Source organism: Dipodomys ordii, unplaced genomic scaffold (assembly GCF_000151885.1).
Source record: "Dipodomys ordii isolate 6190 unplaced genomic scaffold, Dord_2.0 Scaffold44, whole genome shotgun sequence".
Classification (NCBI taxonomy): domain Eukaryota; kingdom Metazoa; phylum Chordata; class Mammalia; order Rodentia; family Heteromyidae; genus Dipodomys; species Dipodomys ordii.
Genome location: NW_012267260.1, coordinates 9,062,434 through 9,090,385, shown reverse-complemented (window position 1 = coordinate 9,090,385; position 27,952 = coordinate 9,062,434). Strand labels below are relative to the sequence as shown.

Below are 27,952 nucleotides of genomic sequence, written 5' to 3'. Positions count from 1 at the left end.
TTGTTCTCTCTCTTTTTTTCCCTCTCTATTGTTAATTCTTCCTTTTGGTCACGGTAGTTGGGAGGAGTGCTGAACCAGGCTTCCTAGCCAGGGCCTAGTGGGGTTGGAGCCAGTAAAGGGATGAATTGGAGAGAGGTAGTGAGGGGGCCCAGATCCTCAGAAATTTAAGAGTGAGGCTGGTCTTAGGTCCTTGTCACCTCTGAGGGGAGATGTTCAGCCACTTAGCAGCCAGGTGACCTTGACAAGTCACTTGCTACCTGTGGGTCAGTCAAAGTGAGTGCTGGAATATGCAAGAGAGCAGAGGGACCAGGTATGGGAGGGCTCTTCAAGGACTCTAGAGAGGAATGTTTTTTTTTGGGGGGGGAGGGGGGGTTCGGTCGTGGGGCCTGAACTCTGGGCCTGGGCGCTGTCCCTCAGCTCTTCAGCTCAAGGCTAGCGCTCTACCACTTGAGCCACAGTGCCGCTTCCGGCTTTTTTCTTTTTGCTTATGTGGTGCTGAGGAATCGAACCCAGGGCCTCATGCATACAAGGCCAGCGCTCTACCACTGAGCCATCTTCCCAGCCCCTAGAGGAATGTTTTTTAAGAATGAAATACTGAGCTGGGCACTGGTGGCCCACACCCGTAATCCTAGCTACTCAGGAGGCTGAGAGCTGAGGATCGAAGTTTGAAGCCAGCCTGAGCATAAAAGTCCATGAGACTTATCTCCAGTTAACCAACAGAAAACCAGAAGTGGAGCTGTGGCTCAAAGTGGTAGAGAGCTAACCCTGAGCAAAAGAGCTCAGGGACAGGGCACAGGTCTTGAGTTCAAGCCCCAGGACTGACCAAAAAAAAGAATACTTTAAGCCTGGAAGCCTGGTGCTGGTGATTCATCCCTGTAATGCTGGCTACTCAGGACAGTGAGATCTGAGGATCACAATTTGAGGGGCCTGGGAACAAGGAAGAAATCTCTGAGACTTTTTAATCTTCAGTTAGTGAAAAGCCAGAAGTAGAGTTGTGGTTCAAGAGGTAGAATATCTACAAGTGCAAGGTCCTGAGTTCAAACTCCTGTATCACTAAAACAACAACAACAACAAACTGTTGCCTAAAGTATTTGATGTCATGGAAATGCTATGATAGTAAGCAGAAAGTGGAAAAACAGGAAAACTTAATAGATAGAAGGTGACAGTTTCACTGTTGTATGTGTATGTGTAGGAGTATGTGTGGATGCAGCCAAGACCCCATAAGCACTCTACCACTTTGCATAGCCATTTTGCATTTTAGATGTTCATATGACACAAGGCAGTGAAAGTGGATTGACTATTGACCAGAAGGTGTTATCCTAAAAGGCTAGATCTCTGGAATTCTGTTTTTCTTTCTTATTTTCAGTTTTTGCACTATTAGTTAAACTACTATACTGGGACTTGAACTCAGGACCTCATTCTCTTTTTTTTTTCTTTTTCTTTCTTTTTTTTTGGGGGGGGGGTCCGGTCGTAGGGCTTGAACTCTGGGCCTGGGCGCTGTCCCTCAGCTCTTCAGCTCAAGGTTAGCGGTCTACCAGTTGAGCCACAGCGCCACTTCTGGCCTTTTTCTTTTTGCTTATGTGGTGTTGAGGAATCAAACCCAGGGCTTCAGGAATGCAAGGCAAGCACTCTACCACTGAGCCACCTTCCAAGCCCAGGACCTCATTCTCTTATTTAGCTTTTTCTGCTCAAGGTTGATGTTCTGCCACTTGAGCCAGAGCTCCACTTTTGGCTTTTTGCTAGTTAATTGGAGATGAGATTTGTCTTCCAGTCTGGCTTTGAACCAGGATCCTCAGGTTTTAGCCTCCCAAGTGTCTAGGATAACAGGCACAAGCCACCAGTGCCTGGCTTTTTTTCTTTTTCTTTTCTTTTTTTTTTGTCAGTTGTGGGGCTTGAACTCTGGGTCTGGGCGCTGTCCCTCAGCTCTTCAGCTCAAGGCGATCGCTCTACCACTTGAGCTACAGCGCCACTGCCGGTTTTCTGGTGGTTTATTGGAGATAGGAGTCTCACAGTCTCTCCTGCCCCGGCTGGCTTTGAACGGTGATCCTCAGATCTCAGCCTCCTGAATAGCTAGGATTACAGGCGTGAGCCACCAGCGCCCGGCGTCTTTTTTTTTTTTTTTTTTAAAGAGAGGGGGGCAGGATAGAGTCTCCTGTGGGGTCTTGGGTGGCGGGTGGCCTTGACCTTTGATCCTCCTGTCTCAGACTCCTGCATGGTAAGACTGGCAGGCATATGCTACCATATCCAGTTTATACATACCTTCCCCCACCCAGAAAAGAGAAACATTCTACCAAGAGGCCTGTTATTTTAAGGATTAGAAAATAAAATTCTCTGAAACTTGGGAGGGAACTTGGCACAGATAACTATGGACATTGAAAGCTGTGTCACAACCTTTTAGGCGGGCATGTCCTTGCTCTGTCACTTGTACCGAGAACCCCTCGAGCCATGAAGTTCTGTGCTGAGGCTTCCAGTTGTCCCTGGGGTTGGGGCAGGTACCTCCTAGGGTGTCACATGTCATTTGTGGAGAATTAGGACTCAATCCTCAGGGAGAGGTAGAAGTGGGGAGAGAAGCTGCAATGCCAGCCTCTGGCCTCACACAAGGAAGAGCCCCAGAGTTTAGAAAGGCCAGAGGCTTAGGGGACAAGGAGTAGTAGTTTTGTGCAGAGGAAGGACCGTGCATGCACACAGAGGCAAGTGCTCTATCACTGAGCTGCATCCCAGTACCACTGTGGCATCTAACCCCAGCCTTGCCTTGTTTTTCTCCAGTCCTGAACCAAGGCCAGGAAGAAAGGGATAGGATGAGTTTTTCCAAGCAGCTCAGTCTGAGAGTTGGCTTGCTTGTACCTGGAAATCTGGGCTCAAAAAGTAGTAGGCATTCTTCTCAGGCCATCTTGTTCATGCAGTGTGTCTCTTTTGGTATTAAGCACTCTCCCTGTCGTAGCCCTCCCTCGTTTCCTGGTTACAGATAAGGAAACCAAGGCCCAGACTGGTGACATCACTGGTCAATGTCCTCAAGGTAAATCAGAGGGCAGGGCAGGGCATTAGCTGCTATAGTCACCTGGTAGCCTGAGCAGTGGGGGCCGGGGGTGGTGGTGGTGGTGGTGGTGTCAGAGTTACCAGAAGAAGGCAGCCCCTGGGCCTAGGCCTTGAGAGGTACCCCCAGTTACAAGTACACAAGCTAGGCTGACAAGATCCTATATCAGGGTAGCTAGGTAAGGAGGTGTACAAAGAGAAAGGGGGGAAAATAAGGTGTGGTTCATGCAGTGTTCTGTGGAGTGCCCGGGGTGTTTATGTGTAACCCAGGAAGTGTATCCATTTTAAAGACTTATAGCATTGGGAAGTGTGAAGACAGTTTACAAAAAGAGAAAGGAGGGCTGGGAATGTGGCTTAGTGGTAGAGTGCTTGCCTAGCAAGCATGAAGCTCTGGGTTCAATTCCACATAATACAGAAAAAGCTAGAAGTGGTGCTGTGGTCAAGTGGTAGAGTGCTAGCCTTGAGCAAAAGAAGCTCAGGGACAGTGTCCAGGCCCTGAGTTCAAACCCTGCTCCGGTGAGGGGTGGGGGGAAGGGTGATTCCTCTGTACTTGCCTGAGGGACTTTGAACATGCCCCTGTATTCAGTATCCACTAAGCCTAAATTCCAAATGGCTTTTCCTCAAAGTGAAGCCCCCCCTCACACACACTTATTTCCTGTATTCACAGAGGATAGAATTTATCTTATTTGAGCTTCACTACTTATGTTGCCTCTTCTTTATTTTTTGCTTTCTTCTCTGGACTTAAGCTGAAGGAGAGAGAGCTGATGTCTTGTTTAGGTCTATAGACAAAGCCATACAGCTTCTGGTACTTGAACCAATATGTGGTGAAAGTAGCTGGAGACCCACTGTCAGATTTGCATAGCAAAGGGGGAAGGGATGGGACCTCCATCTCTACTCCTTGGCCGAGTCGCTCACACATAGCTCTCAACCCCTGAAGGACACCCTTGCACAGTCTAGTTCCCAGGTCAGCTAGAGGCCACATGCTGCTAGATCCTCACTGCCTAGCTCCACTGGGCTCTAAACGCCCGGTGGGTTGTTGTTGTTGTTTATGTATTTATTTAAGTTAGTGCCCGTACTGGGGCTTGAACTCAGGGCACTGTCCCAGAACTTTTTTGCTCAAGGCTAGTGCTACCTACCACTTGAGTCACAACTCCACTTCCGGCTCCTTTTGGAAGTTAACTGGAGATAAGCATCTCACTGACTTTCCTTCTAGTCTGGCTTCAAACTAGGATCCTTAGATCTCAGCCTCTTGCATAGCTAAGATTACAGGCTTGAACGCCCAGCCTGAGCCTTTTTGCTTCAGGCTAGTGCTCTACCACTTGGCTACAGCTCCACTTCCAGCTTTGTGCTGGCTAAGAGATAAGAATCTTAGGGAATTTCCTGCCCAGGCTGTCTTTGAACTCCTGAGTAGTTTAGGATTACAGATGGGAAGCAACCCTGCTCCTAAATGCATGTTGAATGAATGTATGGCCTTTGGAAATCCATCCTCCTGTTTTTGGCTGCTGGCAAGCTCGTTCTGTTCATCATTGGAACCCAAGTGCCTCTGAAAAGCAGTTCCACATCCGGTGGGAACTTGTTAGAAATGCAAATTTATCAAGCCCACTCCAGACCTATTGAATTAGAAACTGGGAGTGAGGCCCAGTTACAAGCTCTCCTAGGAGATAGATAGTCACAGGGCTAAAGTTTGTGATCTCTTGCTTGCAGATTTGGGTTCATTATTCTTTTTTTTTTTTTTCCATTCCATTGTATTATGTTTTAGCAACTTTTCTTTTATTGCAGTCTGTTTCCCTCTCTTGCAAATAGCTAAGTTCAGTCCAGCCAGTTCTTCCCATTCTGCAGAGAAAAGTGAAGAATTAACTCAGCAAGTACCTGATAGTGTGAGGGCTAAAAGCCATGCTACCTTCTAGTGTCAAGCTGTCCAGGTGGCATTCAGAAACCTGGCAGGTTTCTGAAGATCTGAAAACTGGCGCGCGCATGTGTGTGTGATGCACGTGCGCACTTGCACAGCTTGAGAGACTGGGCACTGTCCCTGAACTTTTTTGCTCAAAGCTAGCACTTTACCACTTGAGCCACAGTTGGAGATAGAGTCCCACAGACTTCCTTGCCTGGACTGGCTTTGGAACCACCATCCTCCTTAGATCTCAGTCTCCTGAGTAGCTAGGATTACGGGCTTTACCTCTCCTCCCCACCCCCAGTAGTCGCAGCCTTGGCCCTGAGTTCAGATGACCTGTGGTCACGTCCCCAGCACCCCCATCAGCGCACTGCACGCTGTCTTGGGAAGGAGCTGGGGTGCTGTCCCCTCTCCAGTTGCTTGCCCAGCGCGCCCCGCCCCCTTCCTCCTTCCTCTCTGGTAGGCTCTGGGCATCCATCAGCCTGTTAATTGCACTAATTAGAGATCGCGGAGGTGTTAATTGGAAAACCCTGGTATTGTGCCTGTTTGAGGAAGAAAACGTCAATAAAAATTAATTGATGAGTTGGCAGGGCGGGCTGCACGGGTTCGCCGCGAGGAGAAGGGTGTCGAGGCAAATGTTACAACTCAGATTAAGCGATTGTTAATTAAAAAGCTATGGTAATTAATACTCCCAACGCCATATGGGTCCGCGAAAAGGCATGGAAGGTTTCCCCACATGGGGGGCCCCCAGACTCCCTCCCCCCTCCCAAAGCACCCTAGGCCTTGGGTCACCCTTTGGCCCCAAAGTAATGGGGTTTGTCACTTCCGGACGGGGCGGACCCCTGTGAGATCCCAGAAGGTGTCACACAGCTTTGGGGCCACCTGGGCCCTTCTGAGAGGCAGGAGCCTCAGGGGGATCCCCCGAGGGCGCCAGAGTCTCCCCCCCACCCCCACCCCGGAAGAGGCAACTGTGGCTTCTAACCCAGCTTCCTTCCGACAGCACGTGCTGTCAGCGCAGGGCCTGGCCGGGCTCCCTTCGTGCCTTGGCTCCCTCCCCCACGGGAGACCCCACAGAAACCATGCACCACCCCACTCAACAGGCTGTGGTGAGAGTAGCAGCCCCAGCTTCAGGGTCCTGGAAAGACCTCTGGCGTCCCATCCGTGAAAGCAGCCCAGAGCCTTGGGAAAGGGGCGGTGACCTGCCCAAGGCCGTGCAGTTGGGTTTTGGAAACAGGTGGGCTCATCGCTGAGCTCCTGCCCCTGTGCCGAGGGGGGGCCCTGGGGCTCCTTGGAAAGGAAGGGGGTGATGGCGGAAGAAGCGAGGTTCAGGAGGGTAGGGAATGTGTGGAGAAGACTGAAAGATGGCTGCCTGCCCCCCCCCCTTTACAGGGCTCATCTCTTCATTGGAGCCCATTGGGAGAAGAGATTGTATTCATGACTCCAGGGGCTCCTTGCTGGACTAGGAAGTTTTGCCCCAGCAGCTCCCAAGTCAGAAGAGACCTTCAAACAACCTTTCTGAGCAGAGAAGGGAAACTAAGGCTCAAGAGACCCCGGAAGGCAAAGATTTACAGTTAATTGTGGCTGAGCCTAGGCCCTGGCCTTTATCCTAACAGTCAGGCTCCCACCCCCCATCTGCCACGAAGTTACAGGGTACTGACACCCAAGCCTCCCCAACCCCCACATACACACTCCACCCACCCCTGCAGTTCCTAGCTGGCCAAGGGGGGGCCTCAGGCACTAGCACCCCGTCTCACGCAGTGTGGGGAAACACCCAGTGCTGTTGGAACACCCTGTAGAGCGGTGGTGGGAGGCTGAGGCTGGCAGTGTGCTTGGCTCCCAGCACTGAGGATGCAGAGTGCCTGCCATACAAGTTTGAGGGGAGGGTGTTGGTGGGTGGGCAGGAGTATGGAAGGAAGTATCTGGGTGTGTGTCAGTGGGGCGAAGGCCCCGCCCCGGGAAAGGGCAGAGCATGCCACACAGGAATTAATGCCATTCATACACCCTGCGGAAATGACTTTTCAAAATGCATATAATCTCAAGCATGCAAATGAGAGGCTTGCTTCACCCTGTTTAATATGAATGATCAGCCCTTGAATAGCTATTATTACACGCCACATTGCAGCAATTATGTTGTTCTCTGGGTGTCTCTCTATGCCGCCCCCCCCCCCAAAAGACAGGAAAGAAAAAGACACCTCTATTTGCATCTTCCTGGCCTTTATTCTCCCTTTTTCAAACTTGCTGTCTGATCTAAACTTTCTGGTGTCCCTGTGAATGTTAGAAGGAACCAGTCAGTCTCCTTTACCCCAGGGAAATCACTGCAGGGATTCTCCGGGGGGCTTTCTCCAGTGTGTGCTCACACCCCTGAGGCTCTGGGCTTTGTCCCCTGGGGCCCAGGACTTTCAGATCTCTGAGCAGCTAGACTGGGCTTCAGTGCTGGCAGCTGCTCTCCCACCCCCACTGGGGCCGGGATTGGGGAAAAGGGAGATCCTTGTGGGCCCCTGCTGCCTTCCCATCCCCCTCTCCCCTGTAGCTGGGGCTCAGGCCTGAGTGGGGAAGTCACTCCTGCAGGCTCCAGGGTGGGTGGTTGCAGGGAAGGGGGTTGGAACCCTGTGCTGTGGTGGGTGGAGGATGGTGCCCACCCCATCCATCATTTGGCAGCCACTAGCCCTGGGGCTGACATGGCCATTAAGGCCTAAGACCAAGTACTCAATCTCTTCCGAACCGTCACCCCCATCCTGGCCCAACTCAGAACTCCTGGGAACAGCAGCTGAGGGAACCCACAGGGAGAACTGCAGGGGTACTGGGACCCCCAGCAGGCCATGCAGACCCACCGGGAAGGGACATCAGAGGGACGGGAGCAGCGGTGTGGCTCCCTAGCCATGTGTCCATGCTGTCTGTCTTCTGGCTTCCCCTCCAACCCCAGAGCTGCTTCTTACCTCTCCGCTTCCAGCAGGGATAAAAACAGCAAGCAGCCTAGTGCAGAGAGAATTTGGGAGTGGAAGGGGGACACTCTTGGGGGTGAGCTATCCTCTGGGGAACAAAGGGAGAGAGGGAAAGGAATCCCCTTATCTTCCTGCTTCTCCCCAGATCTATTACCAAAGATCCTCATTCACCTAGTGGGTTGTTAAGAGGGCTTCTGAACCAAAAAAAGAACACTGGCTAGCTTTCCAGGGCCTTACTGTATGCTTTTATCTAGGCCAAGTCATTAACCTCTGAACAGGGTTTCTACCCTTAATCACAATTAAGGTAGGTGGAGAAGAGGCTGGTGAGGTGTATTCTTCCAGGGACCTTGTATGCCAGTTCTCTTTACTCCTCAAAGGACTAAGAGGAAGGGCTAGGAAGGTGGCTCAGTGGTAGAGTGCTTGCCTTGAATGCTTGAGGCCCTGGGTTCGATTCCTCAGCACCACATAAGTAAAAAGAAAAAAGTCGAAAGTGGCGCTGTGGCTCAAGTGGTAGAGCGCTAGCCTTGAGCTGAAGAGCTGAGGGACAGTGCCCAGGCCCAGAGTTCAGGCCCCACGACCTGCCAAAAAAATTAAAAAAAGGATGAAGAGGCCTGGCATAACTAGTTCACACATAGTAGACACCAACCACCTTCTGTTGAATTGAAATCCACGGTTCTCTCAAGGGGTGATAGCTTTGGGGACTCTGGGATTTTGTGAATTTGAGAACAGCTTTTCTTGGGTATCCTCACCTCTGGCCCCATACTGGCTTTAGGCTTGCTGTGTAGCTCAAGCTAGCCTCAGCTTCAAAACCCTTTTGCCAAACCCTCCCTCCCAAGTGTTGCAGTGCTGGCATTACAGGTGTGAACTACTAGATCAGGACTGGGAACAGCTTTCCCCATTTTTATTGCTGTCTGTGTGCACAAACCTGTGGGATATTGGGCTTCCATGATTAATGTAGGCCACCTGCTCCTCACAGCCCAGGTCCATCCCAGTCACATTTTTTTTTTTTTTTTAGTGTTAGTCCTGGGGCTTCGACTCAGGGCCCAGGAACTGTCCCTGAGCCTCTTTGTGCTAAGGCTAGCACTCTACCACTTGAGCCACAGCACCATTTCTGGCTTTTTCTGTGTATGTGGTACTGAGGAATTGAACCCAGGGCTTCATGCATGTTAGGCAAGCACTGTACCACTGAGCCATCTCCCCCCCCCCCCCCCCCCCAGTCACACAGTTCATGTGGAAGTTCTGGTGTGTCTGAGGAGGGGACTGCTGATGGATTGATTTGGTGCTGGAGATGGAGCCCAGGCCTTCGAGCATGCAAACCTCGCTCATCACCACGCTGCACCACCAGCATCCTTTTTTCCTTCTTTAAAGTGGGTGTGATAGAACGTCTTCTCCGGTGGGGGAATGGTGGGCCTATACTACTAAGTAGTAGTTTTGAGTGTCTGCTTTGAGTAAGATGCTGGCCTGAGGGTAGGAGCGAAGAAGATGAGAAGTGGGCCTAGGGCCACTGCTGCCTCCTGTTGGGGACAGGGTGGGACCAATGGCAGCGGCCTTAACTATCACTTGTTGATTAGGGGTTGTCCTGAGTAAACAGGCCCTACCCTGTACCCTGAGAGAACTCCGGATCCAGTGTGCAGTCCACCGCCGGGGGGAGGGGGAGGCAGCGAGTAGGACAGCCTTCCGAAGATCCCAGCAAAGTAGTTCTCCATTTCATACCCTGACCTAGAAGGCCCTGATCTCGAGGGAGAGGCCAGAACTGGGTTAGGACCCCCACAAAGGTTGGGGCCAGGGCTCCTCTGCCTGGGAGAGGGGTGGCATTAAGAGGGACCCCCACCCAACCTCCCTCTAGGAAGCTGAGGGAGTACAGGGGTTGGCAGTGGTGCTGGCTGTGTGATTGGGTAAAACCTGATGATACGATCCCGTCTAGAGTCTCAGCCCCTTTCCTTTCCTCCCCTCATCTCCTCTCCAGGTCCCACTAGAACGACATGATGGTGGAATCCGCCTCAGAGACAATCAGGTCTGCTCCATCTGGTCAGAACGGCGTGGGCGGCCTCTCTGGGCAGACGGATGGCGGGGCTGGGGCAGCGGGCACAGCTGCAGGCAGCACCGGCAGGGATGGCACAGGTAGGGACACCACAAGCAGCGCAGACAGCAATGGAGAGATGAGCCCCGCGGAGCTCCTGCACTTCCAGCAGCAACAGGTAGGAGATGGTGCCCTCCCCACCCTTCCTCTTCTCTCCCCTCCCCTCCCAACCTCTTCCCATCCCTCCCAGCCTCCTATCATTCCCGGCCTCCAGATCCTGAGGTAGTTCAGTCAGTGTTCCTAAGAGAGGAACAGGACTGGGGGTCTGAGTTCATGGAGCTTGGGAGAGCCCCAAAGTACCATAAAGAAAGGCCCATATCTGGCCAGCAGCAGGCTTGAGAGAGAGTACATTAACATGGAGGGGTTGTCCATAGGTTTTATCTTTTGTGCTTTTTTCTTTTTTCTTTTATTTTGGGTGTAATACTGGGGCTTGAACTCAGGGACTGAGCTTTGTTACTTGTTACTCAAGACTAGCAACACTCTACCACTGGAATCATTACCCGCCCCCCCTTCTTGCTTTTTGCTGGTTAGTTGAAGATAAGAATGTTAATTGTAGATAAGACTTTTCTACCCTGACTGGCTTGGAACTATAGCATCTTCAGATCTCAGCCTCCAGAGTAGCTAGGATTTCAGGTGTGAGCCATTAAGCGCCCAAGGATGTCTTTATATGTCTAATAAAATAGTCTCTACCTCCCATACTCCAGTCAGATCCCTAGTCTGAGCCCAAAAGAGATTATAGTTCCTGGCGTGGGGAAGGGGAGGCAAAGGCAGGCCTCTTTTACATTCCCTGGGAAGCTCCTCAGAGTTCTTTCAGCCCTACCTGGAAACACAGGGTTCAGGACTTTAGGACCAGCCTCTGAGAAAAGCACTAGTGCTAGGGTGGGGAGCCTGTTTGGGTGGCAACTGAACAGGGGGCCCCTGGGTCCCAGCTCCACCTGGAATGGGGGTGGGGGGATCGGGCTTGACAAGTTGAAGAGAACCGGCCCAGCCAGCTCGAGCTTTGGTTGGGATTCTTGTCTTTGATTTTCTCCTCTGATCATAGCTTGGTAGCTGGGGGGCTCTTCTGAGAGGGTGGAAAAGCAGGATCTTGTATCCTCTTCCCTCCCAGTGCCCTCATTCCCACTCAGCTGTGTACCCAGTTCCTTCCTTATCCCTTCCAGGCAATTGCGCTCTCTCACTCCACCCCAGATGGCCATGTTATCACACAAGGGCTGTGCTCTCTCGTTGCTGCTCAGTGGGCACTAAGGCAGGAATGAAGAAACCCTAGGCTGAGTTCCTTTCACTCGCCTAACAGCTGTGTGTGACACTTTGATCTGTGGCACCTTTAGCCCTTGCCTAGCTAGATTGGGGACTGAAGTACTGGGTTATTAGGCTTCAATGCTATGAGACCCCTTACTACAGCACTGTGGCTGGAACTCAGAGCCTCATACTCTTTCTTGCTTAGCTTTGACACTCAAGGCTGTTGCTCTACCACTGGAGCTACATACACTTCGTCCAGCTTTTTGGTGGTTAATTGGAGGGAAGAGTCTCATGGACTTCTTTGACCAGCTGGCTTTGAACTGTGATCCTTATTAGATTTTAGCTTCCTGAGAAGTTAGGATTACAGGTCTGAGTCACCAGTGCCCTGGGTGACTTGCCAGAATGTGTATGTGAACAGAATCAAGAACTTTTTCAAAATCACTGGATCTTGTCAACTAGGAGACTAAAGCTGGAGGGCCTGGATCCTTTCCCTGGGGAAGAAGGTCTTTGGGACTTTGTGGGTGAAGAAGTGAGATCCCTGGGGGAAGATACCCACTGAATCTGTGCAGTCTCCGGGGACAGAAATCCTACCTTTATTAAAGAACTATACAAAAGTCCAAATGTGTCAGGGGGAAGGAGGTGAGGAGATAGCAAAACTGGGAAGTTGTTTCTTTTAACAACTGACTTAAAGTGAAGCATGACCACAGCTCTCTGGGTAAGTGAGGAGATGTTTTTGGGGTGGGGAGGGATGGAACTGTCTGTACGCATCGGGTTTCTCAGTTCTGCGTTACACATGAACCATGTCTTCCCATCTGTAGCCCACGTTCCAGTTATTCCTGTTTGTTTTGGGGAATATCCCAAGGTCCTGGAAAATCTTGTATCAGTTTCACAAATAAACTGGGGTGGGGATTTGGAGGCAGGCAAGAGGGCTGTTTTATCCATTTGGGCTCACTGTGGGCATAGCCAAGGAAAATATTTGAGACTTTAAAAAAAAAAAGAGTTTTGTTGGCTTCAAACTATGAAAAAGAACTCTGCAAAATTAAAATTACAAAAATTTCAACCAAACAGTCTATGGGCCATCCCACCCCTCCCTCCCCACCCCCAATATTTGAATAAGGCTTTTAAAGGAGTTTAGGGTAACACTTGTTAGTACCCCAATGATAAGTATACTTATTTGTAGGGTAAGCACCTGTGGAAAAGAGAGCCTGGTCCCTTTTTTATTTCAGCCCCAAGCAAGAAGTCCTTAGAAGGCCTCTTCCACACTCACTACATAGACTCACCATCTCGGTGGGAGCGAGGTGAATATCATTACTCCCAAGTTCAGCCAGGGATAGATAGCAGTTTATGCAGATGGTAGAAAGGCCACAGCTAGACCTGTCTCCAGGTTCCTAGTTCAGGGCTTCACACACAGGGCACAGTTCTCTATGGACCTGACAAGGCTGGTTCTCATATGTAGTAGTAGGTGCTGTATAGATGTGTGTTGATACTGGAAGGGTTTCTTTAAACAGCAAGAAAGCAACCCCATGTTGAGCATCAGTGTCTAAATCCTAATTTCTCAGAATGCTGAGATTTCAGCATTGAGGTTTGAAGCCAATATGGGCAAGAAAAGTCCATAAGAATCTTACTTCTAGTTCCCCCCAAAAAGGCAGAAGTGGAGACATGGAGATAAGGCTTACGTGGTAAAGTGCCAGGCTTGAGCAAAAAGCTAAGGGACAGCTCTCAGACCATGAATTTAAGCCTCAGTACTAGCACACACATGTGTGCACTCACATGTGCGCACACACACGTGTGCATGCACACACACACACAAAAGCAAAAGCAATCCTTTGGACAAGGGGTGTGGCTCATTTAGTAGAGCACTTGCTTAGCAAGTGCAAGGCCTAGAATTCAATTGCTGATACTACAAAAGTAAAATATAAAAGAGCCTTCTCCCTCCTGCCTCTTCCTCTTACAAATAATTATTTTGATTATCATTATTATTTTATTTTTTTGCCAGTCCTGGAGCTTGGACTCAGCACTTGGTCACTCTACCACTTGAGCAACAGTGCCCTTTCCAGCCTTTTCTGTTTATGTAGTACTAAGGAATCGAACCCAGGGCTTCATGCATGTTAGGCAAGTACTTTACCACTAAGCCACATTCTCAGCCCAAATAATTATTAAAAAAAAAAATGGGTGCCGGGCGCTGGTGGCTCACACCTGTAATCCTAGCTACTCAGGAGGTTGAGATCTGAGGATCGCGGTTCAAAGCCAGCCCGGGCAGGAGAGACCGTGAGACTCCTATCTCCAATAAAACCACCAGAAAACCGGAAGTGGCGCTGTAGCTCAAGTGGTAGAGTGCTCGCCTTGAGCTGAAGAGCTGAGGGACAGCGCCCAAGCCCAGAGTTCAAGCCCCATGACCGACCAAAAAAAAAAAAAATGGGTACCAGTGGCTGTTGCCTATAATCCTAGCTGCTACTCAGGAGGCTGAGATCTGAGGATCGTGGTTCAAAGCCAGCCTGGGCAGGAAAGTCTATGGGACTCTTTATCTCCAGTTTACCATGAAACAGCCAGAAGTAGAGCTGTGGCTTGACATGGTAGAGCACTAGCCTTGAGTGAAATGCTCAGGGACAGCACTTAGGCCCTGAGTTCAAGTCCCATGACTGACAAAAAACACCCAAAAGGGCTGGGAAGGTGGCTCAGTGGTAGAGCGCTTGCCTTGCATGCATGAGGCCCTGGGTTTGATTCCTCAGCACCACATAAGCAAAAAAGAAAAAAGCCGGACGTGGCGCTGTGGCTCAAGTGGTAGAGCGCTAGCCTTGAGCTGAAGAACTGAGGGACAGCGCCCAGGCCCAGAGTTCAGACCCCACGACCGAACCCAAAAAACAAAACAAAACAAAAATACACCCAAAAAACTTTAAAGCCAGGTGTCATGTCAGAGTATCCATTCTTATAGGGTGATGTAAAGTTGGAAGCCATGGACCCAGCACTATGTTTCCTTTCTTTCTCGGACCCTCCTGGGGTCTCCAAGCCCCTCTCCCTTCATTTCTGTTGGTCTGTTCCAGGTAAACAAGCCCTGGAAAAAGCAGTCCTGGCCTTCAGGAGTAATGAGTTGACCAAGAAGAGACAAAGACAGGGCAAGTCAAAAGTCAGCCCAGTAGGCGGGTGACCCGACTTTAGGCTGAGACAAGCAGGGCCAGCAGCCTTTCCATGCAACGGCAGGCTGACCCAGCTCAGCGGCCAGGCCAGGTCTAGCTAGACAGAGGGTCCTTGGCTGGCTGCTGTTAGTTCAGCGTTCCCAGCACCCTTACTGATAAATGACAGAGCCACTGGAGTACTGAGCTCCAGTCTGTCCTTGAGGCTTTCTGATACTTGGGGAGACCCTGCCATGAGCTGAGGTGTTGCGGGGAGGGGCTGTGGCCCTCAGAGGACTCAGTCACTCAGCAGGTAGCCATTGATTCGTACCTGTCCTAGCACTGAGTGGGCCAGTTGGACTTGAAGTCCTCTGCAGCTGTCCCAGTAGCGCTTGGATGCATGGATCCCCTCTCTCTCCAAGACAAGTAGCTCCTACCCTGCTGGACCCTCTCCTGCCTTTTACCCCACATGAGGGATGTTTTCTCTGAAAGTGGCTTTTACATTTTTGGTGTGTGTTACACGGTGCTGGGGCTTACACTCAGGGTCCTGACCTCTGTCCCTTAGCTTTTTCAAAAGCTCAGGGCTAGCTTGCTACCACTTGAGCCACGGACAGCTCCACTTAGGGTTTTTTGGTGGTTAATTGGAAATAAGAGTCTCACAGACTTTCCTGCCTGGGCTGGCTTCAAACTGATTGTCAGCTTGGAGCCTTTTGAGTAACCAAGAATATAATCTTGAATGCACCAATACACAGCTTTTGGTTTTACCTTTCATCTTAATCTAGTATCCATGTGAAAATGTTCCCCATGCCCAAGGGCCCTAGATAGATCCTTTGGGCTCTCTAATGAAGGGCAAGGAGGGCGAGGAAAAGTGTCTGCCAGATTTTGGAAGTGGAGTGTCTGGAAAGGTCTTAAAAGGCTGGTCTGCCACGCTGGAGGAGGGGGAGCTGAGCTGGTGATGGGGGCAGGCAGAAATGGGGGCAGGCAGAGCGGTCTGGCGGCAACTGAAAGGCATCCTGGGCCTCTGGAGTTCCAGTTCCCATTGTCCATGGGTTGCAGGGGTGACAGGTCAGGGAGGGTCACCAGAGAGTTGCCTAGTGTCTGGAAACTCCCACTGAAGTTGTCATGGCAACCAGGCCAAATCCCACCCCGTCCACATCCTGTGAGGGGATTCAAAAGGGTTTTGGAAGGGAGGGGTTCTGCACATTAATGGTCTTTTAACTTACCCCCTCCAAAGAGATTGGGGGGGGGTATCAGAGTTGGGGGAGGGGAGAAGAAAGAAGACTTTTTTTCCTCCAGTTGGCCCTCCTCTGTCCAGACTAGGGAGATACAGTGGGGGAAGGAGGTTCCTGGGGGAAATCTCCCACCCCTACATGGTCAACAGTTGTCTGCCATCCTCTGGTAGAGTCCATTTCTCTTTTGGACTCCCAGCTTCATGCCTTGCCCTGGAGCCTTGCTCTTATCTCGGCTCCCACACCTACTGGCTCCTCCTTGTTCATCTGGAGACCAGGCCCCTCTCTCCTGGGGGTGGATGGAGGGGTGGGGCCCTCACACACTTCACCTTTCATATTCACACCAGCTGCTGGGAAATCTTAGAAGCTAGCACCTCTGCTTAGGAATGGGTGGAGGAGGGCAGGTAAGAGGAGGGGGGAGGGCTGTAGACACTCACTCTTTGTCTTTTTTCATACATATTACATTAAAAGCCATTGTAAGAATTCCCTAGTCTAAGCTTGGTGCTGGTGGCTCACACCTGTAATCCTAGCTACTCAGGAAGCTGAGATCTGAGGATCACGGTTCAAAGCCGGCCTGAGCAGGAAAGTCCGAGAGACTCTTATCTCCAATTAACCACCAGAAAACTGGAAGTGGTGCTGTGGCTAAAGTGGTAAAGGGCTAGCCTTGAGCTGAAGAGCTCAGGGACACTCCCAGGCCCAGAGTTCAAGTCCCACGACTGACCAAAAAAAAAAAAAAGAAAAGAATTTCCTGGTCTGTATTCCTAGCTACACAGGAGCTTGTGATCTGAGGACCATGCTATGAAGCCAGCTCAAGCAGGAAAGTCCTGAGACTCTTATCTCCAATGAACCAGTAAAAAGTGGGAAATGGAGCTGTGGCTCAAGTGGTAGTAGATGCACTAACCTTGAGTGAGAAACAATCTGAGCACCCAGATCCCAAGTTCAAGCCCGGGGAGAGGATAGACCCAGGGCTAGGGAGCAGGGGCACACATCTTTCCAGACCTCAGTTTCCTCAGGCTCCCAACAGGAAGCCTGACATAGAAGTCCTCCCACCCACCCCCCCCCACTTTCTGGAGAAGGCACATGAGCATTTCTTCTGAGGACAATGTCTTCGGATAAGGGTTGAAGTGGGGAGGGCCATACCCCAGGCTCCTAGGGAGCTGCTTTCTCTTCTGTGGGGGGCATGGGAAAGTGGGAAAGAACCTGCATGTACCCTACTAAATCCCACTCTCACAACATCCTGCAGAGGTGACTAGGGGGAGGCAGATCAGGTGCCAGACCCACTTCGGCTGAATTCCACCATGAGAGCGGACAGCCACTGTTACCACGCTCACCTCTCTCCCTCCACCATGCATACCTTGCCTCTTTCCTTACTTGCATCAGTCAGATGCCCTTCCAGGCACTGATCCCCAGCCCTGTCTCTCCCAGTATCCTGAAGCTGGCCTAGGCGATGGCTGGGAGCTGAGCTGCTGAGGCTGGGTCACCATGCTGTGAAGCCCATCTGGGCAGTGCTGGTGACAGAGAGGAGAAAGGAGGCCTCCCGAGGGTGGTTCCCAGGACCAGCTCCTTGGGGACAATGGGCAGGGATGGAGGAGGGTCCAGAGACCGCCACTGTGCACACAGGATGTATCTCCTACCCACGCGGGACTGTCTGTCTGCTGTGCGTCGCTGGTTTTCATTTTAATAGTTCTAATTTGAGAATGTGCCGATGTCATTTTTATGAGGTTGGTGTAAAAAAAATTTACTGCCTTTTCCAAAAAGCTTCTTTAAAAAAAAAATCCAAGGCTGGGGGGGTGGGGGTGGGAACGTGGAATCACTTCTGAGTTTTATGGTCTCCTCTACCTCTACCCCACCCTCCTTTAGTCTCATGTAGTTTCCTTCCTTCCTTCCTTCCTTCCTTCCTTCCTTCCTTCCTTCCTTCCTTCCTTCCTTCCTTCCTTCCTTCCTTCCTTCTTTTTCTTAATGTCCTTTTGCTAGAAGACAAAGTCTAGCTGGTCAAGAACTTGTGTTTCTCTAGGTCAGTGCCCTCCATGGTGCTGGTCACTGACCTGACCTCTGGTCCCATCTCCCTGATTTCCCTTCCCCCTCCCACCCTCTGCTCCCTGAGGAGTTCAATTTTGAGGGATGGGTGTTTAGTTGAAGTCAAGGAATATTTATTAGACACCTGCTGTTTTGTAGCAGGGAATTAGGTATCTACCATTAAAGATTAATTAATCACTTTCTATTCGAAGTCCTCTATGTATCCATCTATCTGTCTATCTATGTTCCTATTTGATGTAACATCTGCATACCTCTTGGGCTACTTTGTTTTACTACACTAATCTTTATAATTTGTCTTTTTTTTTTTTCCAGTTGGGGGTTTGAACTCAGGGCCTGGGTGCTGTCCCTGAGCTCCTTTTTTCAAGGCCAGTGCTCTACCACTTTGAGCCACAGTGCCACTTCCAGTTTTCTTTTTTTTTCTTTTTTTTTAATTTTTATTTATTTTTTATTGTGAAAATACTGTACAGAGGGGTTACAATTACATGGGCAAAATAATGAGTACATTTCTTATCAAGCATTGTAGCCTCCTCCTTTGTTTCCCCTTCCCTTCCCATCCTCCCCCCCCCCAACACTTCCTTCCAGTTTACTGGTGATTAATTGGAGATATGAGTTTCATGGACTTTCCTGCCTGGGTTCACCTTGAATTTTGATCATCAGATCTCAGCCACTTGAGTAGTCAGGATTACACCTGTGAGCCATCAGCCACTAGCCATTTATCTCGTGTGTGTGTGTGTGTGTGTGTGTGTGTGTGTGTGTGTGTGTTTTATTTTTTATCTTCAGCCACTAGCCATTTATCTTGTGTGTGTGTGTGTGTTTTATTTTTTATCTTTTTCCCTGTCGGTCATGGGCCCTGAACTCTGGGTCTGGACCTGTCCTTCAGCTCTACGTTAGTGCTCTACCACTTGAGCCACAGTGCCACTTTCAGCCTTTTCTGTTTATGTGGTGCTGAGGAATTGAACCCAGGGCATCAGGCATGCAAGGCAATCACTCTACCACTGAGCCACCTTCCCAGCCGTTTTTTTTTTGAATAGATTCTTGCTATAGTCCAGGATGGCTTCAAACTCCCCATTCACCTGTGTCTGCGACAGAGGCCTGGGTTACAGGTGTGTGTTGCCTCGCTTGGCAGGTCCTTTTAGTTTATTACGACCTCTTTCTTTAGTTTTTCCCACCTTGGGGCCTTGGTACCATCCATCTCTTCTACCTTAAATTGTACCCCTTAGGAAAAAAAGGCTTTTCTTGCTATAAAATGTCTCCTCAGAGAGGCCTTTCCTGGCTACACATCCTAGGTGGCCTATCCTCTGCATAATACTTACACAGAATCCAGGTTTCCTGAGTCTTTGCTTAGTGTTTATGGCTACCCAGTCAGGGAAGCCTCTCAATGGGAGGGCAGGGCGAGTAAGTGGTCCTCCCTGGCCACTCCTTAGATTATTTAATGGCCAGTGACTTAGTAAATTACCCTGGGCCCTGGAGTAAAGTGACAGGCTCTCCTGGGAGTACTTCTAGGTTTGAGATGGGTGAGGGAGGCAGAACTCCTTCTAATCCTCCTGGTTAAACCCAGTGACAATTAATTCTCAGGACAATGTGGATGAAGCTGAATCCTACTTTTGTCAAAATTCCCAACAAAAAAACTGGGGTGTGGTTTGTTTTGGCTGCCTCATTCCCCAATTCAGAGAAACAGCCTGGCACCACGCTTTGTTAACGACCACAGCCCTGAACCCTCCTCCAGCAGAAATGTGGGGTGTGGTCTCATCCAGTAGGTGATTGACCACCCTGTCCCCCCCCCCTATCTCAAGATTTGGTTTTCTTTTCATAGGGGCCCCCATCTCACATGGCTGTAGCTCTGCTTCCCTCCATCCCTGTGTCCTAGCTGCTTACTGGGTACTGGATGCCATCCGTCATAAGCCATTTGTTCCTAATTGTGGAGATCCTGCTCATGACTTCTGAATGGGGTTGGGGGAAGGGAATTCAGCTTCATTAAGGAGACTGAGAAGTATGGGCTAGAAAAGGGTTTTGTTTGCAGAGTCTTCTGGATGGTGATAGATTAATGACAGTTAAAATAGTTTCTTGGGTCCAGGACCTGCTGGGTGCTGTGTGTAAGGGCTCCATGTGGCATATGTTGTCCCTTGCACAGATTTCCTGTGAAGGAAGTGTGAACTTGCTCCAGCATTACAAAGGGAAAATCTGAGGCTCAAACCCAGTGCTGGCTTTCATGCCTATAATCCTAGCTACTCAATGCAAACTGAGGATTGTAATTCAAAGCCAGGCCAGGCAGAACAGTCTATGAGACTCTAATCTCTGATAGACCAGCAAAAAGCCAGAAGTAGAACTGTGGCTCAAATGGTAAAGTATCATCCCTAAGTGATAAAGTGCAGAAGCCCTGAGTTCAAGCCTTAGTATTGACATGCGCCTGTGCACGTGCGTGTGTTCACACACATAACCCCCCCCCCTCAGGTTTAGCAGGCTGATCTGTCTTACCCAAGGTCACCCAGTGTCAAGGGGAGCCAGGATGACCCATGCTTCAAGCAGTACTATATCTCCTCCCCACCCCCCACCACCCCAAGGAAAACTAGGCGTTGTCCTCCAAACCACAGCACTGGACATGGTTTTCAATCCAAGACATGGAGAAAGAAAAGGAGGCTTAAGGACCAATGGCTGCCAGGTTTCTAATCTGTGTTTGTCTCTCTTCACCTCCCCCACTCCCCAGCTTTCCCTCTGTTATTGTTGCTGTTGTTGTTGTTTTTTGATCCTGGGGCTTGAACTTTGGGCCTGGGTGCTGTTCCTGAGCTCTTCAGCTCAAGGCTAGCCCTCTACCACTTGAGCCATAGTGCCACTTCCAGTTTTGTAGTGGTTTATTGGAGATAAGAGCCTCACAGACTTTCCTTGCCCAGGCTAGCTTTGAACTGCGATCCTCAGATCTCAGCTCCTGAGTAGCTAGGATCACAGGCATGAGCCACTGGTGCCTGGCGTAAGCTTTCCTTCTGTTTCTGCAAGTTTTCCCAGGCTGGGAATGGGTGGCAAGGCTGGTGGCAGGCAGGGAGTGGGGCATGAAGCGGCATCTGTAACACCCCAGCAGTGGGTGGCATGCCCAGGCCATCTGAGCAAAGGCATTCAGAGCCCAAGCTCCCATCAGTTGGCACACCAAGATGATCTTTAGGCTTCAGATGGTTCTGGGTCTCACACTGGTTCTAGGTCAAGCTTAAGCACATTATATGTCAGGACACTGGTATCCGAGGTCAGCTTCCGAGTTCCAGGTGCTGGCTTGCAGGTGCTGAGCTGATGGTAAGTGAATGAAGCAAAGAATGAAGGGAGGAAAAGGCCTGGAGGTCAAGATCCCCCATTTCCAGAGGCCTCTGTAGGCCTCTCCAGCCTTTTCCTAGTGCAGCCCAGGAGCAGCTCAGCTTTCTGCCTGCCCTGGGGATAGTTTCAAATCCCAGAGTCTGGGATTTGAACTCTGGCCTGCTGTCACTGCAGTAACACCCTTCTCCTTACTTCTCCACTTGGACCTGGCTCTTCAGAACGCTGAGAGCCCAGTCCTCCAGGAGGCCCGCTCAGCCCTCACCACCAGCAGAGGTGGACGTTCCCTTGTACATCACTTTAATGGGCCCTCTAGTCTTCTGCCATAGCACCTCAGCTCCTGGGGCTGGGAAGGCATAGATAGCTTCCACTAGGCCAGGAGTCTTACCTGGTTTCTCTCCTATCTGGTCTAAAGGAGGGGGACCCTAGGCATGGTGGGAGGAGGGGGAAGGGACCTGCTTGGGGGCGGGGGGGGGAACCTGGAGTGGAAGGCCTGTCACAGGGAGGAATGAGACTGCAAGGCCCTGTCATTTTTTCCCCTGTAAATCTTGTAATTTCATGCTCCAGGGGACCACAACGTAAAAGAGTCAGCAAGAGTGAATTCAGCTCCCCTGGCTACTTTTCTCTGCCCCAGAGACTGAGTTGGGATCTCCCCCAACTTCCCCTCCAAGTCCACCCCTGCTGTTTCTCCACCCCACCAGGGATGGATCATCTCCTTATCCTGAGCAATGTCTCCTTGAGGTCATCTGGGCTGGCCAGCTCTAGGGCTATTGCCCCCTGATATCTGGCCCCTACACCTCTCCATGCTATATCCTGGGCACCCTTAGCTTTTATCGCCCAAGGCTGGCAGTTTGCCACTTGAGCCATAGCTCTACTTCCAGCTTTTTGGTAGCTAGTTGTAGATAAGAGTTTTATGGACTTTACTGTCCAGGCACTGGTGTTGAACTGCCATCTTCAGACCTCAGCTTCTTGGGTAGCTGGAGTTACAGGAGTGAGCCCTGCAGCCCTGGAGCCTGTTTGATCATCCACTTTCCACTCATTGTCCTCAATGAACCCTCGCAGAATCTCACTAGTTCCAGGGTGAGTCCCTGAGGTCTGTGACTTCTACAGACAATTCTCAGTGGTTCCCTATGGACCTGCGAGCTTCAAGGCCTCCTCCGGCCCCCTATGCCACCCCCCACCCCCATCCCTCAACTCCTTGGGTACTGTCACACCTCTTAGGCTATTGCTGGGCCCCCACTGACTCAGCCCCTGTCTTACAGGCTCTCCAGGTGGCCCGCCAGTTCCTGCTACAGCAGGCCTCCAGTCTGAGCTCCCCCGGGAACAATGACAGCAAACAGTCAGCCTCTGCCCTGCAGGTGAGGAGGGTGTGCTGCTGCTGCTGCTGCTGCTGCTGCTGCTGCTGCTGCTGCTCTAGGCTGGTGGACTAGAAAGTGGGCAACTTTTTCCAGGAAGAAGTCTAGTCACTGCAAGGGTGTGGGTGGAGACACGTCCACTTTCCCTGCCCCTCTGGTCCCCAGGCCCCGGGGCACTTTTGCCTCTTTGTCTTTTTAGTCACTGTCTCTGGACCTCCTTTGCCGGGCCTCCTCTGCCCTGCCTCTCCTCTTGGGGTCTGTCCCAGGCAGTCTTCCCAGTGTGCTTCCCTCTGCCTTGGAGTCTCCGCCCTCACACCTCCCTTTGTAGCACCCCCCCCCCTGCAATCTCTCAACCACTGACTCTCCCAGTCTCTCCCCGTTTCCCGTCTCTGCTGTCTCTCTATCTCTCTTGTTTTCCTTTGTACAATCTGCCCTTTTTTCCCCCTTCTCCCTTCCCCCCAGCTTGCCGGCCCATCTGGCCAACTGGGGGAGGGAGGAGGGGAAGCCAGGCCTTCTGTTTACCTTTTGTGACACAAAGAACTTGGGAGAATTGAAGTCTGAGTCTGGTTGGGTCACTACTGGGGCAGCCATTCCCCTCCCCCTCTGCCCTGCAGTGGAGCCCATTCTCCCCCTGCCCCCCCCCCAGCAGTGCTGACGGCTGGGGACTGGGGAGAGGATTAAGCCAGGCTTTGAAAGGAAGTTTATCTAAGGGAGGAAGAGAGAGCACTGTACAGAGCTGATCCTGAGCCTTCTAGGGGCTGAAGGGAGGGGGGAGGTTGTGAGGAAGGGGAGGGGAATATAGGATTCCTTTCCTACCCCCAGCCCCCCAAAAAAAGAACCTGGTCCTGAGGAAAGTTCCAGAGCTTCAACCAAGGATCTGTTTTATTTGTTAAAAATTGAATGTACAGTCAGAAAGTGCTTTGAAAAGTTCAAGGTGCCCAAGGAACAATGCGTGAGCTATCTAAATGGTGCTCAGAGGGGACTGGAGAGGAGGGGTGCAGCTGGGGAGGGGTGCAGAGAGGAAGAGAGACCCCACGCCTGTCTTCATACATACACTCTGAGTTGTCAAGACTGGGTTTGCTTGATGGATTGGCACCTCCCCCTACCCCCACCCCGAGGTGCGCTCTGGTTCTGCAGTGGCTGCCCTCTCCTTGCCAGCCCAGCTCAGGGATTCCCTATGAGAACGGGATAGGACTGGCCCCAAACCAAATGGGACCTGCTGGCCCTGGCGGGAGGGATATGGAGCTGGGTGGTGCTGGAGGCCGAAGGCAGGCATGGCAGGAGCTTTGGAGTCTGGTACTGTGGCAAGGTCTGAGACATCCTTAGGACACTCCCACCCCTGAGAACATGAGAGCTATCCAACAGTTTAAGGGTTTGTTGTCTTTTCTAGTGCCGGTACGGGGGCTGGAACTCGGAGCCTTGGCATTGTCCATAGGATTTTTCACTGTTACTTAAGGCACAACTCCACTTCCAGCTTTTGGCTAGTTAATTAAAGATAAGAGTCTCACAGACTCCTATGTCTGAGTTGGCCTCAAACCACAGTCCTCCAATCTTAGTCTCTCTTTTTGCCTCCTTTCCTCCCAGTAATCAGCTCATTGGTTCATTCAGCAGACCTCACCAAGTATTTCTTACTATGCCAATGGCTGACATGTATGGAATGTTCTAGAGATGGGCTCCAAGCTCTTTATATGTACCGTGTCATTTACCCTCATATCTGTGGGACAGGTGCTTTCATCAAACCATCCTGCAGATGAAGTAAGGCCTAGAGGTTATGTTGTCCAAAGTCACGCCCCCAACACTCACACTCCTGGTCCCCACACACTACTGCCTGCGTCTCCACCATAGAGACCCAAGTTCCCTGGGATCAGGTCTGAACTTCCCCAGGAGCTGGGAGCCCTCACTGTTGATTCTACTTCCCACGCCTAGAAACAGAGCTTTCCTCTGGGCTTCAGGCCCTCAGGCAAGGAAGAGAGGGCTGGGCTTCTTACCTGAGTGGAAATGCTTGTTTTCTATTAGGAGGTTGATGGTGTCCTTCCTGAGGCCCCACAGGTACCACTCTGCTCCCTAACGGCATGGCCTGCCACTCACTTCCCAGCCTCCTTCTCGCCCTTCAAGAGCAGCCTCAGATGGCCTTCCAAACCGTATTAAGGCTCCAGGTACAACATGGGGACTGGTGTGGTCAGGTCAGGCCTGAACCCTAGGCAGAGAAAGCCAAATCACAGGAAGTGGTACAGGTAGCTGGGAGTTCAGAGGAGATGGCTGGGGCCAGCCATATGGCATTTCTGGAAAGTTTTCTAAATGTGCCACCACTTTCTTGCTTTAACTACACTGAAACCTTGCTTGCTTGCTTGCTTGCTTCCTTCCTTTCTTTCTTCTTTCCTTTCTTTTCCATTTCCATTCATTTTGTGCCATTCCTGGGGCTTGAATCCAGGGCCTTAGCACTGTCCATGAGCTTTTTTGTTCAAGGTTAGCCATAGCTAGTGAGCCACAACTCCACGTTCCCCTGCAACCTGTACATACACACACACGCACACGCACACACACACACACACACCCATCATGGGGCTTGCACTCAGGGCCTGGGCACTATCCCTGAGCTCTTTTGCTCAAGGCTAGTGCTCCACCACTTTGAGCTACAGTGCCACTTCCAGTTTTCTGGTGGTTCATTGGAGATAAGAGCCTCACAGACTTTCCTGCCTAGGTTGGATTTGAACCGTGGCTATAGTCCTAGCCATAAGCCACTGGCACCCAGCTCACTTCAGGCTTTTTTGTTAATTAAAGATAAGAGTCTCCCAGACTCTCCTGCTTTGTCTGGCTTCAAACCTTGATCCTCACATCTCAGCCTCCTGAGTGGCTCAAATTAATAGGTATGAGCCACTGGTACCTGGCCAGTCTGCAAATTTTCTTCTGGTTATTTGCAAAGGAGTCTACCCAAATCACACTCCATGCTGATGTCTCCATACTGCTCCCCACACACCCAGGGACTCCTGACTTACATGTGTGAGTCCTTCACTCAGGCACCAAATTGTTTCCACTCTGACCTGCGCCCCAGATGAACTTCCTCTGTCAGATATCGTCCCTGTCCCCACTAGCACCCTGTGTTTATGGTAGGTAGAGGAGCTGGGGCCTGAGCAGAGTTGCTAGGGGGCTGGATCAGCTGCTGGCTTTCAATGCAGTTCTCCCGGCCAGGGAAGCTCCTGGCTGCTCTCCAGATGGGGCCTCCTGGGGCCCCGTTGAGCTTACCAGCTGGCAAGTGCCTGTGATAACATGTCCCAGTCTGGTGAGTCCATGGGGACTTGGTTCTCAGCACCCCTAAGGGGCACGGTGGTGGGTGGCTGTACCCAGCCACTTCACGACACTTCTTGGTCCCATCAGGCCACCTGGAGGCCGGCATGCATGAGCACTCCACCCTCTGGGTCTCATAGTGGCCTCTGCAGCTACCCTGGCAGGAGCCCCTGAGCCAGGGAGGCCATCCGAGGTCTCTTCTATTTCTGTGTCTGTGAGGTGGAAAGCCCCGGGGAAGGCCAGGCCAGTCCTTAGCTGTGTGCTTCTGCCTGTGACTCACAGTTCTAGTGCCTGGATTGATGCTCTGGGCAGCTCTAGTCTGTCTGTCCTGTCTGTGTCTTCTGAGTTCAGTTCTCTCTGCCATAGGTACACCTGCTACTTTGGGTCTCAGTGTCCCTGGCTGTGCAGTGCCCTTTGCTAACCCCCTTCTGCTGCCCCTTTGGGAGCATGACAAGTTATTTAGTCAGTGTTCATTCATGAAATGGTAACCATCACAGTACCACCTCATAGGGCCAGGCCCCATGCCCCGAACCTGCTTGGTGAGCGCAGCCTGTGTACAGTGAGAAACGGGAAGGGCAGGTGTTCTGAGTCCCAGCCAGAAGGTGGGCAAGGTGAGGCTTGGTGACTTCAAAGAGCCTCGATCACCTGACTGAGAAAGCCAGGGCTTGGCACTTGCCGCTGCAGGTGCCCTGAGAGAAGGAAGGAAAGGACAGGCCGGGGTCCTACCTCATGTGGAACACTTCCTGCCTAGGCTTTTGTAACCCTTCCACCCAGTCTCTGGATGGAAAACAGAATGGCTCAGGAATGAAGGTACAAAGAAGGGAATTACTTCTGAGGCCTCGGCTGCTTCTGCCCTTCCGCTGTGACTGCTGCGTCCCCCAGCCCCGGCGTGCCTGCTTACCCATTTCCAGATTTGCCTTTTTGCCTGGGCTGTTCCCATGGGAATGGAACGTGGACAGGCTCCTCTCATGAACACTATGATTCTCTCAATCTCTGCCTTCCCAGTAGTTGGGATTACAGGCTTGAGCCACCACACCAGCTATGTTTTGTTTAATGATGTAACACATGTCATTATCAGATGAATCAAACACCGCTGCACAGAGAATTGTCCTGCTGATAATGTTCGTATTTGAAAATAGGAAACACTTAACAAGACACTCTAAGGTCTTCTTAGCTGTTCGTTCTGAAAAAAGAGGAAAATGAATTTGTAAGTTAAGTTTGGCGTAGCATATGGTTGCAACTTTTGAAAGTCACCTCTGGGTCTGTGGTTGAGAAACTAGTGGGAGCTGCAAACACCCAGAGCCACGGCTTCATAGACCTGGACTTAAATCCTAACCCTCCTACTTCAAGCCCACATGTGGCCTCGCTGATCTGTTCCTGGGTGGAAATGGGCTGTAAGGAACAAGCCCCAAAGAGCTCTCCAGCCTGCCTCACCTCACCTGCCACCTGCTTAGAGGTCCCTGGCAGGAGCCTTCCTTTATATTACATGGTACAGCCATGCTAAAAGCTAGCTTGCCACACCTCCCAGAGACGGGGAAAAGCTCAGGAGTGGGGCTTAGCCACCAGTTGGGCAGGGGGGTTAGCAGTGGACCTTCCAGGGTATGCCTGTGTCCCCTGTTTGCTCAGACTCTGCCTGGGGAAATTTCCTATTCTGTAGCTTATAGGATGGCTGGATACTGAGTCCTGCCCCTGCAGGAAGGGAGCCAACTCCTCCTCCAGCCTCCAGGTAGGGTTGGGGCTCTGGGAGGGGTTCTGGAGACAAGTTCCTGCAGGACTTCCTTCCTGACTGGGCTGTCCCTATACCCTCCCTTCCCACCCAGCTATTTCAGTTTAGGAAGCATGTACTTAGTTAAGAGCACCTACTGTGTGCCAGGCTTGGGAGTGAGAGATTAGGCAGGGTAAAGCTTCTAGAACGATGATGGGGTTGGCAGAGAGCTACATCAGAGCACCTGCTCTGTACAACAAGGGGAGAGGAGAGTGTAGTGGCTTAGAGCTGTCTGTTGGTGACTGTGCAAGCCTCAGGAGCATGGGGTGGAGAGAGTAACACTGGTGCTTTATCCCGAGCCTCTTGCCTGTAGTTGGACCACAGGACAGAAGGTGTAAAGCTGGTATCCCCCGAATCCCCACTAGGAGCCAGCCTGTGCTTTATGTGTGAGGAAAAGGGACACCTCAGAGAGGGCAGACCACCTGCTAGAGATTGCCCAACGAGTTTAGCATGAGCTAGAAGGAGAGACTGTCCTCCTGACCCCCCACCCCACCCCACCTGCTGCTCGTCCCTCCCTCTGCGATAGGTCTTCATTTCCTTGTACACTCGGTAGTGTGTTGATACTAGGGCTTGAACTAGGGCCTTGTGCTCTCCTTTGGCCTTTTTTTTGGGGGGGGGGTCCGGTCGTGGGGCCTGAACTCTGGGCCTGGGCGCTGTCCCTCAGCTCTTCAGCTCAAGGCTAGCGCTCTACC

At 51.2% G+C, this 27,952-nt stretch overlaps 1 protein-coding gene across 5 annotated transcripts in view; it reads left to right on the top strand.

Moving 5' to 3' along the window:
* Positions 1-857: 857 nt before the first annotated feature.
* Positions 858-27,952, top strand: part of Foxp4 (forkhead box P4) — a 42,299-nt gene continuing 15,204 nt past the window's right edge. For 2 of the 5 annotated variants that reach the window (XM_013019248.1, XM_013019247.1), the window contains exons 1-2: positions 9,834-10,064; positions 22,118-22,213. In XM_013019248.1, coding sequence (XP_012874702.1) covers positions 9,849-10,064; positions 22,118-22,213 — 312 coding nt within the window. In that variant the 5' untranslated portion in view covers positions 9,834-9,848. Of the gene's footprint in view, positions 863-3,454; positions 3,464-9,833; positions 10,065-22,117; positions 22,214-27,952 lie in introns of those variants that run through there. The other 3 variants (XM_013019252.1, XM_013019249.1, XM_013019251.1) reach the window with 3 other exon arrangements.